The sequence below is a fragment of the Plectropomus leopardus genome, chromosome 10 (genome assembly GCF_008729295.1).
Source record: "Plectropomus leopardus isolate mb chromosome 10, YSFRI_Pleo_2.0, whole genome shotgun sequence".
NCBI lineage: Eukaryota > Metazoa > Chordata > Actinopteri > Perciformes > Serranidae > Plectropomus > Plectropomus leopardus.
The window spans coordinates 28,730,214-28,745,999 of NC_056472.1; the positions used below are offsets into that span (position 1 = coordinate 28,730,214).

At 37.3% G+C, this 15,786-nt stretch overlaps 1 protein-coding gene across 1 annotated transcript in view; it reads left to right on the top strand.

The window, feature by feature from the left end:
• Nucleotides 1-308: 308 nt before the first annotated feature.
• Nucleotides 309-15,786, top strand: part of parp4 (poly (ADP-ribose) polymerase family, member 4) — a 32,590-nt gene continuing 17,112 nt past the window's right edge. The window contains 22 exon segments of the mRNA XM_042494431.1: nucleotides 309-427; nucleotides 2,073-2,200; nucleotides 2,368-2,593; nucleotides 3,982-4,114; nucleotides 4,484-4,562; nucleotides 4,647-4,751; nucleotides 4,944-5,099; nucleotides 5,801-5,938; nucleotides 6,076-6,246; nucleotides 7,972-8,031; nucleotides 8,033-8,075; nucleotides 8,078-8,120; nucleotides 8,543-8,677; nucleotides 9,500-9,598; nucleotides 9,885-10,068; nucleotides 10,338-10,518; nucleotides 11,660-11,808; nucleotides 12,000-12,131; nucleotides 13,242-13,328; nucleotides 13,631-13,795; nucleotides 15,101-15,138; nucleotides 15,454-15,535. Coding sequence (XP_042350365.1) covers nucleotides 2,075-2,200; nucleotides 2,368-2,593; nucleotides 3,982-4,114; nucleotides 4,484-4,562; nucleotides 4,647-4,751; nucleotides 4,944-5,099; nucleotides 5,801-5,938; nucleotides 6,076-6,246; nucleotides 7,972-8,031; nucleotides 8,033-8,075; nucleotides 8,078-8,120; nucleotides 8,543-8,677; nucleotides 9,500-9,598; nucleotides 9,885-10,068; nucleotides 10,338-10,518; nucleotides 11,660-11,808; nucleotides 12,000-12,131; nucleotides 13,242-13,328; nucleotides 13,631-13,795; nucleotides 15,101-15,138; nucleotides 15,454-15,535 — 2,532 coding nt within the window. The 5' untranslated portion in view covers nucleotides 309-427; nucleotides 2,073-2,074.

Here is a 15,786-nt window from a genome sequence, read left to right on the forward strand (position 1 = left end):
CTTCGACATTAAATGCTCTTACGTGTATTTGTTACAATAATAAATAAATACATAAATAAATAAATCAAACAGAAAATATAGGCACAATTCTTTTGATACTTTATATTTTAAGGATAAAAGCTACATTTACATTTTAATTGGTTTTTTTTTTTTTTTTTTACTGATATGGAGTATTTTCAGACAATGTTTTTAACTACTTTGATTATTTATTTTATTTTTAAATCTCTTTTATGTCACCACTTTTATTTTGAAAAGCACAAACTTACCGGAAAAGATGAAGCTCGTGCTGTTAGCTTTATGCTAACCCTATAAACGCAGCAGTGACAGCTCTTCATTTCTGGACTCTTCACCTGATACATGCGAACTAACTTCAACCTTTACTTTGTGACAACTGTCGCAGAAGTGTCGCCTGGATGTTTGCAGTAAAGTAAACTTCAATTCATTAATTTAACGACACGTTAGATAACGCCACGTCTAAACTAAGCTAGCTAATTGTTGCTGTTTTGCATAATATTAGAGAGCGTAGCGTGTTTTTCGCTTGTTTCGCAGTTTATTTGACATTTTAGGCACATTTACGTTGCTTATTTTATTAATTGCTTTATGTGTTTCTTTCTTTTGGTTTGTTTCATACTCGTTTCATAAAAATATACGTCGAAAACAAATTTGACAACTAATGGTCTTTCAGTGCATCCAGGTGTAATTGTAAAGTTGAATATTTTATTCAGAAGTTGTCAAATGCGGCCTGTACTACTAGTTGTTTTTATTTTTTTGCTTCCGCGTTTATTTCCGAGTAAATCGCTTATTATGGGTGTGTGAGCTGGTGGGCGTGTCGTTTTAGTTATTGTAACCGATATAGAAATCACGACATGAAAAGCACATTAAAACTATTACCCTGCTTTTCACACTCAGAGAGAAAAACATAAAAAAAACAAAGTAAGCAGTTGGAAATATTGGATATATAATATATAAGAAATAGTTTGGTATGCAGTGGTGAAAGAAGGCTTATTCAGATCATAGACTGTGTATGACTCAGAGCCTGCAATGAAAATGGTATAAAGGTATTACCAGCTTAACTCTCTGAAACCTTAAAAATCTGGCTTCATTTCTGTCCAAAAAATGAAAATAAGGCAACTACACATGACCCACAAACTAGTGAGAAAAGATGAGAAAATTACCTGAAATTTGCAACAGTAAAAAAAGAAGGAAAAATATTTCTATATAATTAAAATTAATTATTTATGTATTCTTTTTTTCTGCTTTCTTAATGTTCACGATTACTTCATCTAATTGAAGGAGGGTGGGACTCCTCGGGGCAGAGACTGAGGGTTTGTGGGGAAAGTGAGTGGGATGCATGGGGATGTTTGGGTTTGTGATGTAAAACTACAGGAAACATTTATTATTTCTTTGAAATATTTATGATGATATTTGCATAAAACCAATAAAGATATTTGGGGAAATAATAATCATAATAAAAATAGATATCTCTGTCTGTACACTAATTTTAAACATATAATTATAAATATAGATTTGATATTTTCCTATTTTCCTTAGTTATTTGATGATCAATTGATTTTCACCCTTTGTCTCTTTTAAGGAAATTTTAAGATAATTTCTTTGTCTTTTATTGTTTTGGGTTTTTTTTTTTGCAGTTTGTTAAACATTTATTCACAATCTGTTCATGTTTCACAGGTTTAAATACTCATGACAGGAAACTGAGGCTGATCCAGGTTTCAAAGGGTTAAGTAACCTATCAAAAGTTAAAGTGGTGCAGTAAAATGTTCCCCATTAGTCTCTGATGTTTTTGGATTCATATTACAGCTGCATTAGTGTTTATGTTGCATTTTACTGCTACAGATGTTTAACCCTTTGAAGCCTGGAAAGACATCAGTTTTCATGTGCTGCGTTCAGATGCCTTTCATAAGTATTTAAACCTTTGAACCATAAAAAAAAGTAGCATAAAATGGGAATACTAAAGAAAAGTATAAGTACGTTGACTTTGTACATGAAGTACAGTAATTGTGAAAATGCGCTTAGTTACATTCCACCTCTGTGGGTGTGTCCTCTCTTTACAGGCATGGCTGTGTTTAAGAACTGCTCTGTGCTGTTGGAGCTGAAAACTTTGCCCTTTAAGGAAAAGAGGAAGCTGAAATCAGCGATAACAGACAATGGAGGCAACATTGCCTTTGTGGTCAATAAAGAGGTCAGATGATGTGATCATTCCCAGGTCTTTGAGTAAAAACTAGATATCGTCCTCAGACGGGGTTAATGCACATGGTGCCTGCATGATTATACTGAACATAATCCCAGATTTACAAAGTTCGTACAATTACAAAATCACACCTTGCTCTCTGCCTACATTTCCCACAGTGCTCTCTGATAGTGGCCAGCGATGTGTCCAACCTGAGCTCCAACAGGCTGCGCAGCATCCAAAAATACCAAACACCTGTGGTTGGGGTGGATTATGTGTTCAGCTGTATCGAGAGGGGAGTTCTTCTGCCTGTAGATGGATATAAGTTGGATACTTCGTCTCCCTCTGATCTTTCACCTCCTCTTCCTCCCTCCTCACCATGGCAAAGTCCACTCACATATCAAGGTATTATCCTCGTAGGCAGTAGTTGCCTTCAAAAAACACATAGATATTGATAAATACTTAGTTGATATAATATGCAACAAATACAGAATGTACATTTTAAAACTGCACTTTGTTGTTATGTTGACTTTTTTATTTTATGTGTGTGTAACTCTTTCAGGCCGCTTTTGTTTTTTTTAGGTTTACATGAAGCAGGCTGCCCGCAGGGTCTACAAAAAAGTCTTAAAATCTTTTAAATTCAACATTAACTTCTTACTTTTGGGGATTGCAATTACACTTCAAAAATGTTCATTTGTGAAGATTATGTTGCGTAACAAAACATGCGAGTATCATAAACTTTTATTTGCAAAAGAGCTTTTTTTTGGGAAGTAATCAAAAAGCTCAAAAGAAAAATCCTATTCGCTTTTTGTCAAGGGAACCAGGATGATCCTGACTTCTGGGTCGGCCTTCAAAAGAAAAAAAAATTACTATTCCTGAAACACTTTATACAAAAACCAATTCCTGTCAACCCCAGAAAACACATTTTGACAGGAAAACAGACACAAAACAAGCAAATAAATCCAAAACCTCCAGCAGAGAGTGGACTTGTCTTTTTGTCTTTTAGGATTTCTAAATTAGGGAGAAAGTATAGATCTGCTTTCATCCCCTTTTGAAAAGAACATGTTAAAAATATGAGTAATATCTAAGCTCATACTTTGAAATTAGCATGGGGAGGATCTTTGAATAGAAATGCAGATATCATGCATTCTCACTTTGAAATGAGATATACTGCAGTTTTTTTTATCCACATTGGACAAAAATGAATATTAACTGCTGCAATAAATGGAAGGATCACCCCTTTGTAAATGCACATTATTTATTTATGCATCAAACTTTTAAATTAGATTTTTTTGTATTAAAATGTGCAGAGGCTGCAGTGTGGTTTTGCACACTGTACAGTCATTAATTTGGGAATGTTAAATGATAACTCGGCATAACTCAATCAGAGTGAAGACTCCACCCTGATCCTTCACAGTGACTCGTGACTTTGTTCTACTTCGGTTTCCAAACTGATGAATGGACAGTCTAATATGAAAACACAGTGCAGACTCAGTCAGCAGGTTTAACGACATAGCGGCCTTTAAGGTTGGATCAAGGGTGTGTTTGTTCATCAGGTGTGTCCATTACTGTTCTTTGTTACCCACACAGAATTCCTCTAGAGCTAATTCAAACCTGCAGCAGTGTTGTGTAATGAGCGCTTTCTGAAGTGTATTTGTAAGAATCCACGTCTTCCCTCTGCTTACATAGCTGATGTGTACTCAGGTTTAAATGCATACCAGTTCTAATACATTGTATTGCAGAACTTGTAACATGAGGAGTGTCCGTGTGTGTTTTTGTCTTGTGCATTTTAGTGACAGAAGTGCCAACGAGCAAAGCGGCTGTTGAAAAGCCATCAAAAGCCCCAGCCAAGCCCACGAAGTCTGTCAGTGTGATTCAGAAAGCAGAGAGTCCAAAGACGAGCGGAAACATCCTGGACAAGATCAGGTGTGAACATCGTCCGCCTGGACATGCACAGTAGTGTGTGATATTAACACTGGGGAATAAGAGATGACAGAGACATACAGAGAGATAGATAGTTTTCACATGCTCTCAGGCAGGGCATGCTTTGTCACCTGACGATGCCACCAACCGAGAGTTATTTTCAGGAAATTTGGTAATTTTTTCTTCTTTTAAATCTCTGTTGTCCATTGGATGATGCAGTTGCACCTCTGATAGAATAACCACTACTCAGATACCCGTGTTAGGAAGAGCTGGATAAAACACAGGATTGTATAAGTCAACGTTTCTTGCATTTCATTTCAAATAACATGTTTAAACTCTTTGCATTTTTTGTTGTCAATTGTTATTTCACAGAGTTTACACAGAGACTGATTCTGATATTCCAACCTATCCGGATAATTTTCAAGTGGCCAAGTATACAATCTTTGAAAAGGTAAAGCTTCAGTGTATTTTTAGCTGTTCTGTGGCTGCAGTGCTGCTAGAATCACTGTTACTAATATTAAATCTTTCTCTGAAGGTAAACAGCAACACTTGGTGCGTGCTGGAGCTGCAGTGTCACAGAGGAGAGGAAGGATGGCAGTATCGTGTGGTCAATTACTGGAAGGACGATATTTTATCCAAGGTATGAGTTCTTTTGTGTGCCACTGCTTGTAGTCAGCTCACATATGACTTAATATACTTGTTAGAAATTTGGCAATATAATAACTTTTGACAGCTTGATATTGAAAACAAAGAAAATATCAGCTTTCGATGGAAGTCAGACTTAAGAAGAATACATTTCATGTGAGGAGACTTTCTGTGTTTGTACCAACAGAAGGCGGCGAGGAGGAGTATGCTGTTGTTTCTTTTTACCTCAGAGGAAGCTGTGGAGGCGTACCAGATCATCAGAGAGAGTTTGCAGGCTTCTGGTCTGCAGCTGAGGGACACCCCTCCACAGACCTTTCAGCTGGGCTCCGACCCCCTCCAGCAGGTCTGACACACTCACTGTACATTACCTAAACATTTTCTAAGCTGCAGGCAGTTATGAAGAAGGCACTACCATACAGTTACTAAAAATGCAGTTTATTGGTGATTTTATCATCGCGTGACATGTTCGAGTAGCTCTATTTTCTTAGATAGAAACCCGCACGTGGTTACAGTAAGAAGTCTAGCCAACTTGAAGCCTTTTAGGGTTTTCTTTTCTTAATTTTTTAATTCATGCTGAAAAAAAATGTAAAATATCAATTCACTAAATGTCCCATTAAATAATGTATATTGTATATAGTAAATTCAGGTTTAATAATTATACAAGTAATCTGTAACCTATAACATTTCCAAAGTAACCTTCCCAACACTGCTTGTGACTTGTGCTTATAACCTAATAGTCATCACATAGCAGAGTGGGAACTTTAGAAGCCAATTATCATAACCATTATTATGATATATGGGAATGTTTGTGTTTCTTTCACCTTAGAATTAAAATGAGAGGGAGGTGGCCTTTGCAATAAAATGCATCAAAAATTCTATTCTTTGTATAAGGTTTAAAGTGTGTTATGCTCTCATTTAATGTTTGAGGTAGTCTTTGTGTTATTTTCATGCCTGAAACGTTAGAAGTCACTGCTGTTGGACATTTGAGTTGCTGAATCTCATGAGCTGATCGGTTAATTTGTCCGTTTCTTGTCTGTCTTGCAGCTGCTGCTGGAGGAGAAGCTGAACACAGGAAGCTTATCACAAGAAGTGGGCGAATTTGTGGAGATGCTGTGGACCGAGGCTTTGGGCTGCCTCGGCAACATCCTCACAGTCCCGATCAATAAGCTCAGCCTCAATGATGTAAGGTTTTCTCCATGGCTCGTTCTGCAAAAGCTCAGTCTGCCCATCAGCCTGCTGCTTGTTTCCCCTTCCAGGAAAGACAGTCTAATCACTAATCTCATTAAAATTATGCCTCTGCTCCTTGTATGTGTGTGTAGGTGAGCAGGGCGGAGGGCTTGTTGCTTCAGGCTCAGAGGAAGCTGAAGGAGTCGGATACTACTGAGGCGGCTTCTCTTTTAGATGAGGTTTACACCCTGCTGCCACATGTAATGCCTTATGACTTTCCTCTCACTGCCAAGCTCATCTCTCAGAAACTGGACCTCTGTCAGGTAACAGAACATGCACGCTTTAACAAACATGTGAATAAAGCACATATGCTAAGACAGATACACATGTACCGCCCTAAAGAACCAAACATTTATTAAATGAAAAGTATTTGATTTGTACACATGCTGCATATGTCCTTAATCCATGCTACATACTGACTCTAAACAGGTTTCAGGTCTGGAGAAGAGACAAAATAAGGCATTAGGGATAATTAAAACCTTAGTTTTAAGCACATAATATGACCTGATGTCCAAAGATGTTCTTAACCATCAGATCTGGATTGATAAAGGCATTTTTTATACTGATTAGGACTGGTAATATTTAGCTTACAGAGCATCAGATTTGTTTTATGTCAGTTGTCACACAGATGTTTTTACTTTGATGCATAGCAATGCGGAGCACAGCCTTCGTCACCTCTGCTCAGCTAAGCTGTCTGTCTCTCCTCTCTGCTGAAATTAAAGGGATAGTTTGGGATTTTTGAAGTGGGGTTGTATGAGATGTATGAGTGTATTACATACATAAGCTGGTAGTCAGCACGTTTGCAGAAACAGACGGGGCGTGCACCCCACAGCTCAGCATTACCATGCTGTATAGAACAGTTGCCATCAAAACATGTTTTAGCCTCTTTAAAAATTGCCTACCTAAAAAATACATTGTCGGTCTAAGAGGACACTGTATTCAGTGTTTTGAATTTCAAGTTTAGTTTCAGTCAGATTGTGTAACAGCCGGCGGCAGATGAGAAACGTGGTGCCAAAGGAAAAAGCTGCATGACGACGAGATAAATTGGAGAAAATACTCTAAAAATAGAATCCACTAAGACTGATATTCATTTTTTTTTTGGTTGGCCTACTTTAGAGTGGTTAAAATACGTTTCTACAAACTGGGTCCACGCCAGCCGCCAGCTTCTTTGTCTGATACATTGACCATACATAAGTATCTCATAAAGCCCACTTAGAGTACTCATTTCATTTGAGCTCATTTCAGTTCAGACGTAAGGTTCCTCTCACAGGAGAGCAGAGGAGACCGGTGTGCAGCTCTCTACAGCCACACTGACCACTGTGAAGAAAAAACAAAAGCTCTGCAAGCAAAAAGCCAACATGGCTTGTTTATTTCTAAAGGGCAATCTGCTCCAAAAAATGTGCAGACAACAAAAATAACAACTAAACAAGTGCAGATAATTCAGGTTACTGAGACGCTGTCAGAGCAACAAACACTGGACTCTTAAAGAGACAGAGACATTCCCTGGAGGCAGGGACGAGGCCGACAAGATTAAAGGGAGGGTTTGCCATTTTATATTTTGTTAAATAAATAGATAAATAAGTAATAATAATAATAATAATAATAATAATAATACTAATAGGCTAATAAATTAATACCATCAAGGAGTAGCTTGGGTGCAGTAATTTTAGATAACTTTAAAGAAAACTTTGTGTGCACTCTGCAGCTGTATTATCTAGGAAATCCGGATCTGGACTTGGTATCAGCAGATACTCAATATTAATTGATATGGATCGGGCGCAAAAAAAAACGTGATCGGGACATCCCTAATTCTAGTGTGTGTAGCGCAAAACCACATTTTTACTGTTTAACCACAAATATATCAATAGACTTCAGTAAATGCAAACCATGTGTTGTTTGAGCACTCTGAAACTCATCGCATTAGCTTAGCATCTATAGTGCCAAGTCACCCCTGTGCTAACATGAACAAAATTATTTCTTTTGTCAAGTTAATCAGAGATGTTCTGAACGTGAGTGAGATGACTCTGAGGAGCCCAGTACCTTCGAGTTGTGGGGAAGTACCGCGCTCTGAGGTGCAGCATCGAGACCATTCCTCCGGCGCCTCCGAGTATCAGATTGTGCACTCTCTGCTGCGGGGGCAGGTAGCGTACCACCTCAGAAATGCTTTTTTGTCACACATGCTGGAGGAAAGCAGATCCAAACACCTGTATCTGTGTCCCTGTTGTTGCAAATCTTTTAGAAAATTTGAGGGTCATCACACAATTTTATGTTGAGTCTCATTCTACTAGTTCTCCCAAAACGTGGCCATTCATTTCATTTATTTACTATCTGTGTTAAATGAGAGAGATAAGAGGTATAGAATGCAGTTTAATCTTTATCAGACTTACCTTTTTTTCCAGACATAAAAAATACACATAATATATTGTTTGCCAGGCTGTATAAAGTAACAGGGCCATACAGTACCATTCACATCAACTGCAATATAGAAAAGTATATAAATAAATAAACAGTTATGGAGGTAAATGACTTTCAAATGTCCATCTTTCCATCTGTGCTTTGCAGGGCGATGAAGATTAGACAAGTTCTGCGTGTCAGCAGAGGGGTGGAGCTTCAGAAATTCAAGCGTGAGATCGGAAACGTCAAGCCCCTCCTCCATGCCTCCAGCCCCAGCAACTTTGTGGGAATCCTGTCTCGGTGAGATCACACACAAACACAAATACACTCAACGCAACAATTTTTTAAAAGAAAATGTCATCATTTATAAGATATATTCCCGTTTTAACTAATTAAGCATGCAGAGATTCTGCTTATGTGTCAAAGTGAAATTGTTATTGTTGAATAACTTGTGTTTTTGCACAGAAGATAAATAACCCCGACATAAGTTTATTTGTGCTGTATCTCGATGGCTTTCACAAGCATTTAAATCTTTGAAACGTGAGCAAGTTGGTTGGTTTCTCTCAAAAACACGGAAATAAAGGCAGTTATCAACTTGGAATGAAATGTCCCGAAAAAGTGCAAAAAAAGTTAATTTTTAAAATAAAAGAGAAATCATTAGAAAATAAGAAAATTCCAAGAACAAATATCAAGAAAACTGTATTTATGATAATAATAATTGCATATTTAAAATTAGATTACAGAAAGGAAAGTTTCAAAGGGTTAAACTTGCTGTATATGATGACAGTTTCAGTTTTGATTAAACATTTGCTAAAAGCATTTAACCAAAGTTTTTTTTGTTGGAGTTTGTTATATTCTAAATTCTACATATTGACAAAAAGATTTTTATTTTTATTGTAAATGCATATCTGTTCCAAATATCAGTTATCGGTCTCATTAACTACTAATAATCAGTATTAGTATCAGCCCTGAAAAACCGATATTGGTCAACCCTAATTATTTACTAATACTCACTACTCGATATGGGGGTGTTTATTTGTGAGTGAGCGCCTCGTCTCTTATTTTTCCCAATTAGGAAATGCGTCTTTGTTTTGTAACTCAATGTTTTTACTCTCTCTTTAGTGGTCTGCTGCTGCCCCGTGTTGGAGTGGAGCATCATGGGATAGAGAGAACAGACATCGGTAATCTGGGGAGTGGAATCTACTTTAGTGATGCTGCAAGGTTAGTGAAAAACCTGATGTTGATTAGGTTTATTCCATAAATATTGTCAATCACTTTTAGCTTTTAGCACTGTCTTCTATCATTTGTTGCCTTAAAACGTAAAAACAAAGTTGACCCAAAACAATTTCAATGGCATGACTGTCAAAATGTATTTTAAGAAAAATGTATTGCTCTAGTGAGGCTGCGGTTCTCATTTACATATTTTCATCTTTTGGGAACCTAGATGGCAACAACACAGTTATCTCTGTTGCGCACATCTTATGTTCTTCGTGCTCTCCATCCACAGAACCAGTTTCAAATATTCCAATCCCAGTGAGACCGACGGCTATCGGCTGCTGCTGGTTTGTGATGTGGCATTGGGATCGTGCAAGGACGTCCGCAAGAAAGACCCCACTCTGACGCAGGCTCCTGAGGGATACCACAGCGTGCACGGGGTGCGCGCCAGTCGTAGTGCTGTCTCTGATTTTGAGGTAAGCATGTTTTGCAGCATCTAATCTGATTTTCATTCCTAAATATCAGACACAGATCAGCTGTTTACCATGACCATTAAAACTGATTAAATAAGAACACCAATCCCAGTTCAAAGCAGAGTTTTTAAGCTGAATTCCTCTTTGTTATCGTAGCTTAATTAACTGAAAACAATCTTGTGTGTAAATTGTGAAATAAAGCTTTAACACGTATCTATGTCTGTCGCTGCGTGCACTCTAACATACTGTTTATCGTTATACTTGTGTTCCAGGACGACGAGTATGTGGTGTACAGTCCCGATCAGGTTAAACTGAAGTACGTGGTTCAGTTCACCATGGAAGGAGATGAACTGAAGGAGTTCAGTCCTGCCGTCGACATCTCACCTGAGCCGTGTCAGCCGATCTCACCATGGACAAAATCACAAGATATATTTCAGGCAGTGGGAAAAAATGGTAAAGTTCTTCTGATGATTTAAGTAACATTTTAACAAACCATATCGTTTAAAGTGATTGTCATGTTTCCTTTTCAGTTGAGGGACTGAAACATGATTAAAAAACTTCCACTCAGATGAATTATGGAGTGTTTTGACATTAAGAGGAGCAAAGTTGAACTGATGTCATTCAGGACCAGGTTTAAAAAAAAAAATGCAAAACTATATAATAATAGCACTTTTTATGCAGTACAACCCAAAGTCTCATTTATCCATTTGTATGCTCAGTACTTCAAAAACATATCTCAGTATTTAAAGCTCTTTTGTCTATGAGTTGCACACCCTGAGTGTATCTGAGAATGCTTGTGTGTTTGAGCTCGACTTGAGTGATATTCAAGTGCTACTTGGCCGTGCAGTCTGTTTGTACTGAAGTGTTTTAAATCATAAGGTTTCATCGAAGGAGGAACGTATTTGTGAAGTATTGAGCATATGACTGGATGAACAACTCTGATAAAACTGCATGAGTTGTTTGGGAGTTTGTAGATGGATGTGTTTATTTAGTTTTGATGTTGTTAAAGGCAGACTCCGTTTACTTCAATTCATGATGAATATTCTGAAAAGTATTCAGAAGGTCATTATGCAGGTGTAGTATTTCTTTAAGACTATAACTTTGCGATTAATTGCAAACAAAACGTGTCTGCACTGATTTTGTGTACAGATAACAGAGCAGTCCCAGATTTCCATTTTGGAGTCAACTTTCATCAACAAAGGTTATGTTTTGTGTATCAAATCCCATCATAGCAAGTCAGTTAAATCCAACTCATTTCGATGCAACAGTAACTGAACTGATAGCATTCCCCAAAAAACTCTGCATTTATGAAACTGCTGTACGTTTTGCAAACTTGAAGTCCTATAATAGAGACTTGTGATCTGTTTGAATTATGGTGTGTTTTATTAGTGAATATTACTTCAGTATTACGGACACAGGTTTCATTTTCACATTCGTGTCATGAAACAGCGTACTTGGCTCTACATATTTTTAAAAGAACTTGAAATACTTTGATCACAGGACATCACCTGAATATTTCTTTTAAGTCATGTCCTGTGTTCTGTGTTTGGTTGTGATTGCAATGAAAGCAAAGAATAATTTTGTGTGTGTGTAGATGGGGAGATGATGTTGGAGAGTGGCGGGGTTGACAACTTTGAAAACCCGCTGACAAATATGACGGCTGGACTGCTGGACAGCTCTGGTCAGCGGATCTCTCTGCAGGCCGTCGACGTGAGGTGCAAACTGATGGATCTGCTCTCCCAGGTGAAAATAAAATGGCTCGCTCAGTTTTTTCTGTTTTGTTTGTGTGTTTAAGATGGATTACAGCTCAATGATCTAATGGTTGATTTGATTCAGTCTGCTTAAATGCAGCAGACTAAGTTAATTTGCTCATATCTCAAATTAAGCTCCGACAGTATGTCCCTTAGACCTGTCCTCTTCTGTCCTGTTTTTAGGTCATAATTTTCCAGGAATACATCAATCTGAGCTCTGTGCCGATTGAGGCGAAGTATGTCTTTCCACTGGATGAGTCTGCAGCAGTGTGTGGATTTGAAGCTTTCATTAACGGGAAACATGTGGTGGGACAGGTAACCTAACTGAACTATTATTATCACAGAGTTCTGCTTTTTGGGTTTATTTTTTTACCTTCACTTATTGTATTTCTTGCGTTATATCGGATTCCAGTGCTGAGAGTTGATTTTGGCCACAGCCAAAAAACTGTCTCTGCCACAACTGCGGATAGTTTAATTTATCACAAAAATTATTTTGTGTAAACTCTTCAGGTCTCCTTCATGAAATGTGAGCTAAACAAATTCATGAGTGATTGTCTGCACGCTGCATCACCATGGATCACCATGCATACTAGTTGCACCAAGGGGTGCAGCCTGCTTTGCCGAAACCTGTCATGCATGAGATGACATACTACCAGCAGGAAGAGAAGAAGGAGAAGTGGTGTGAGGAAATACACCAACTATTAGTTTTTAAAAATGAAAAACAGTTTTTTTAATAATTAATGAAATGTATTACGATTCAGGCCTATTTTAGCAGTATAGGTTTGCGTATTTAGTTAGGCTCGGGCCCAAAATTTAATATAAAAGAGCACAATACGAATTAAAATTCTAATTTCTAATTTTGACAAGCGCCAAAAAACTGTCTCTGCCATTCCTTATCCATATGTACACAAGCATTAGGAGTAGGGGCATGTGTAGATTTTCTTACTATCTACGGAAAGATCAAAACTACTAACATAACATCTTTCTGTAAACAGTTCACAGACTAATTTGCTCTGCTCACATTTTATGAATGACATCCATGGTATATAGCATTCTTACTGGAAAAAAAAAGAAAAATATGAAATAATAATACATCAGACTTATACAGCACTTTTCACCGTCTTCAAAGACACTTTACATTGAGTGGGACATGTAAATAATGACATATATTTAATCATATAAATATCATCGCTCAGCAAGTGGTAAAATGTTGCACAGGAATCTAATACAGTATAAACATAGAAGATATGCATATGGATACATGCATGTTTATTTATACATACACGGTAAATATAGATAATGTGTATATAATATAGACATGCAATATAATATGAATTTTGTTAAATACATATTTTACAACATATATACGTATGCCATGCGAAAAAACAATTTAACCTTGGGGTTTTTTTTCTGTTTGGATCTCAGGTGAAGGAGAAAGAAACGGCTCACAAGGAGTACAAGCAGGCTATTGAGAAAGGCCATGGAGCCTACCTCATGGACCAGGACGCCCCGGTATGTCCATCCTCCTCTCTGATTGTCTTGTATAAGACGGATCAATAAGTATAGAACAGTTCTTATCTGTGTATTTTTACTTGGTGCATGTAATTTTCTTTTTTTGTAATTTCATGCACTTTCCATTTAATTTTCTCAGAAACTGTTAAGTTTTTGAAACCATTAGTGACATACACGATGGACATTGTCTATGGGGAAAAATAACAGGAAAGTTATGTCCAGGCATGTTCAAAATAGCTCTTCTCCCCTTGAAACTCGATTTTTACACACGCTGTGATGTCATCTTTTTGTGCTCCCTGCAGAACGTGTTCACCATCAGTGTCGGAAATCTGCCGCCTGGTGCGACTGCCCTCATCAAAATCACCTTTGTGTCCGAGCTGATCGTCAGGGCCGGGAGTATTCTCTTCTCCCTGCCTGGGAGTGTGGCTCCGTGGCAGAGGAGTGCAGCTCTCAACCAGACAACCCAAGTAAGAAGAAACTGGATGGGAAGCTTTACAAAAACAGAACAGGGCTAAAAGGGCCTGTCAGAGAGCAAAGGGCACCTGTTGTGCACATATACATGCATTTTTGGTTCAATTACTATATTTATAAGCACACTAATATTTCACTGTTATTCAGAATATGACAATATTCCAAATTTTATATGGATCATGTGTTGTTTTGGTATTCAGAATTACGTCTTATTCTGAATGAATAACTTTAAGACGTGGGATATGCCGGTATTATTCTGGTTTTATGAGCATTATTTGGCCATGTACACACGTTTGGAATATGAATTTTAGCTTGGATTTTTAAGGCAGTTTGTGTCACACAGCCTCTTGCCTGTTTACTCTCGGCTCTGTGTGTTATTATGGATGTGTTTACGCAAACCAAATAGCCTTAAATTGTAAGGCTTGATTTGAAATGTGTGCCTAAAAAAAAGTCTTGCTTTTCTGGTCAGAACAGGAAGCACACTTAATTTTGAACATTATGAGCTAACATTGCAACAATGACCTTTTGAAGGAATTAAAGAAGGAGGCTATTAACATAATAACAAGGTCGTCACCAAAAATGTCATATTTTGTTGCAGAGAAGCAAAATGGAACAAGTGTCTCCTGCTGTTCTCCTTTACTATATTTTGACATGATACATGTGAGGGCACATTAATGGGAGCCTTTTTCAGAATAGAGGCAAAAACGTCATATTTTGTGCAGGTGAACGTAGTCACTTTCATTTTTATTCATTTCTTCTTTTTATTTTTCTTCTGGCGGATGTTTAACATGTGTTTAGTTAGACAGCAATTCAGTGTATAACATATCAAATGAAGTGGTGTTTGCCTGCAGTGTTTGATCTTCAATTTTAATTTTTGGTTTGCTGATGAAGAAAATATGGTGATGATTGTTTTTCAAATCGTAAATTAGAACTTTATTCTATTGCAATATTACAAAAAGAGTAGCACAACTCTTCCGCTCTTGCCTCGTATCTGTCATACAGTGACAAAAAAGAGGCTTGTGGGCCTTCAAGTTTATTCAGATATTCTTTACATTTATGTTATTGTTTAACAAGTTTACTTTATCCAACAACAGTTCATCAAGATTTTCTGCAACATTTGCCTTTATCAAGCTGTCTTCCTTTTGCATGAATCATTGATCACAGGATGGTAGTTGTTTTTGTTTATTTATTTTGCTGCAGTTGGCTTGTGTCTCTGTCTTGATGTGACAGGTTCAGCATTGAAAGTAAAACGACTTTAATGTTCCTCTGTGTTTTTGTGTGTTTTTTCCATCGCTTTACAGGTCACTGTGAAGAAGCAGTGTCTGACTGATGAGTCAAGGTGAGCTATATTATGTGGTTTTCACTACTTTAATGCTATTTATGGTTAATGAAATGTTTTATTCATGAGATCCATATTCCCTGAATTCTGACTCCACGTCTAATCCACGAGTGCACTGTGGATGTGTTGACCTGCTGATCCGCAAATCATTTAACAACAGCACCTTCGTTATCCATTTTTTTGTTCACACAGTAAAACATTCGAATATAAATTGTGTTGTCCTTCTAAAGTCTGGAGAAGTGTCCGTCCATATGATTTTATTTTTTGCGAATAGAAATGTGTGTAACTAGAGTTCATCATGTTTGTTTCCCTCAGAGAGTTCACTCTGGACGTGTCTGTTGAGATGCCCTATGAGATCACCAACCTGCAGTGCATCACTCACAAAGTCAGGTTTAAGGTAATTTTGGTGTTTTCACATCTTCTAAATCATATATTTCGAATATGCTTATATTGTTCCGTGGTTGTAAGTTATATCTCATTGTTGTGCAGTAGTTACGTTTCATTGGGTTCCTGCGAAAGTCTAGAAATTCTACAAATGTAAAATTAAATTTCTTGACATTTTGCATTTACATTTAAGTATCCACTTAGACTCAATGATAAGCTAAAGAAATTTTTGTGGTTATAAATAAAAGGTCAAGGTCACTGTGA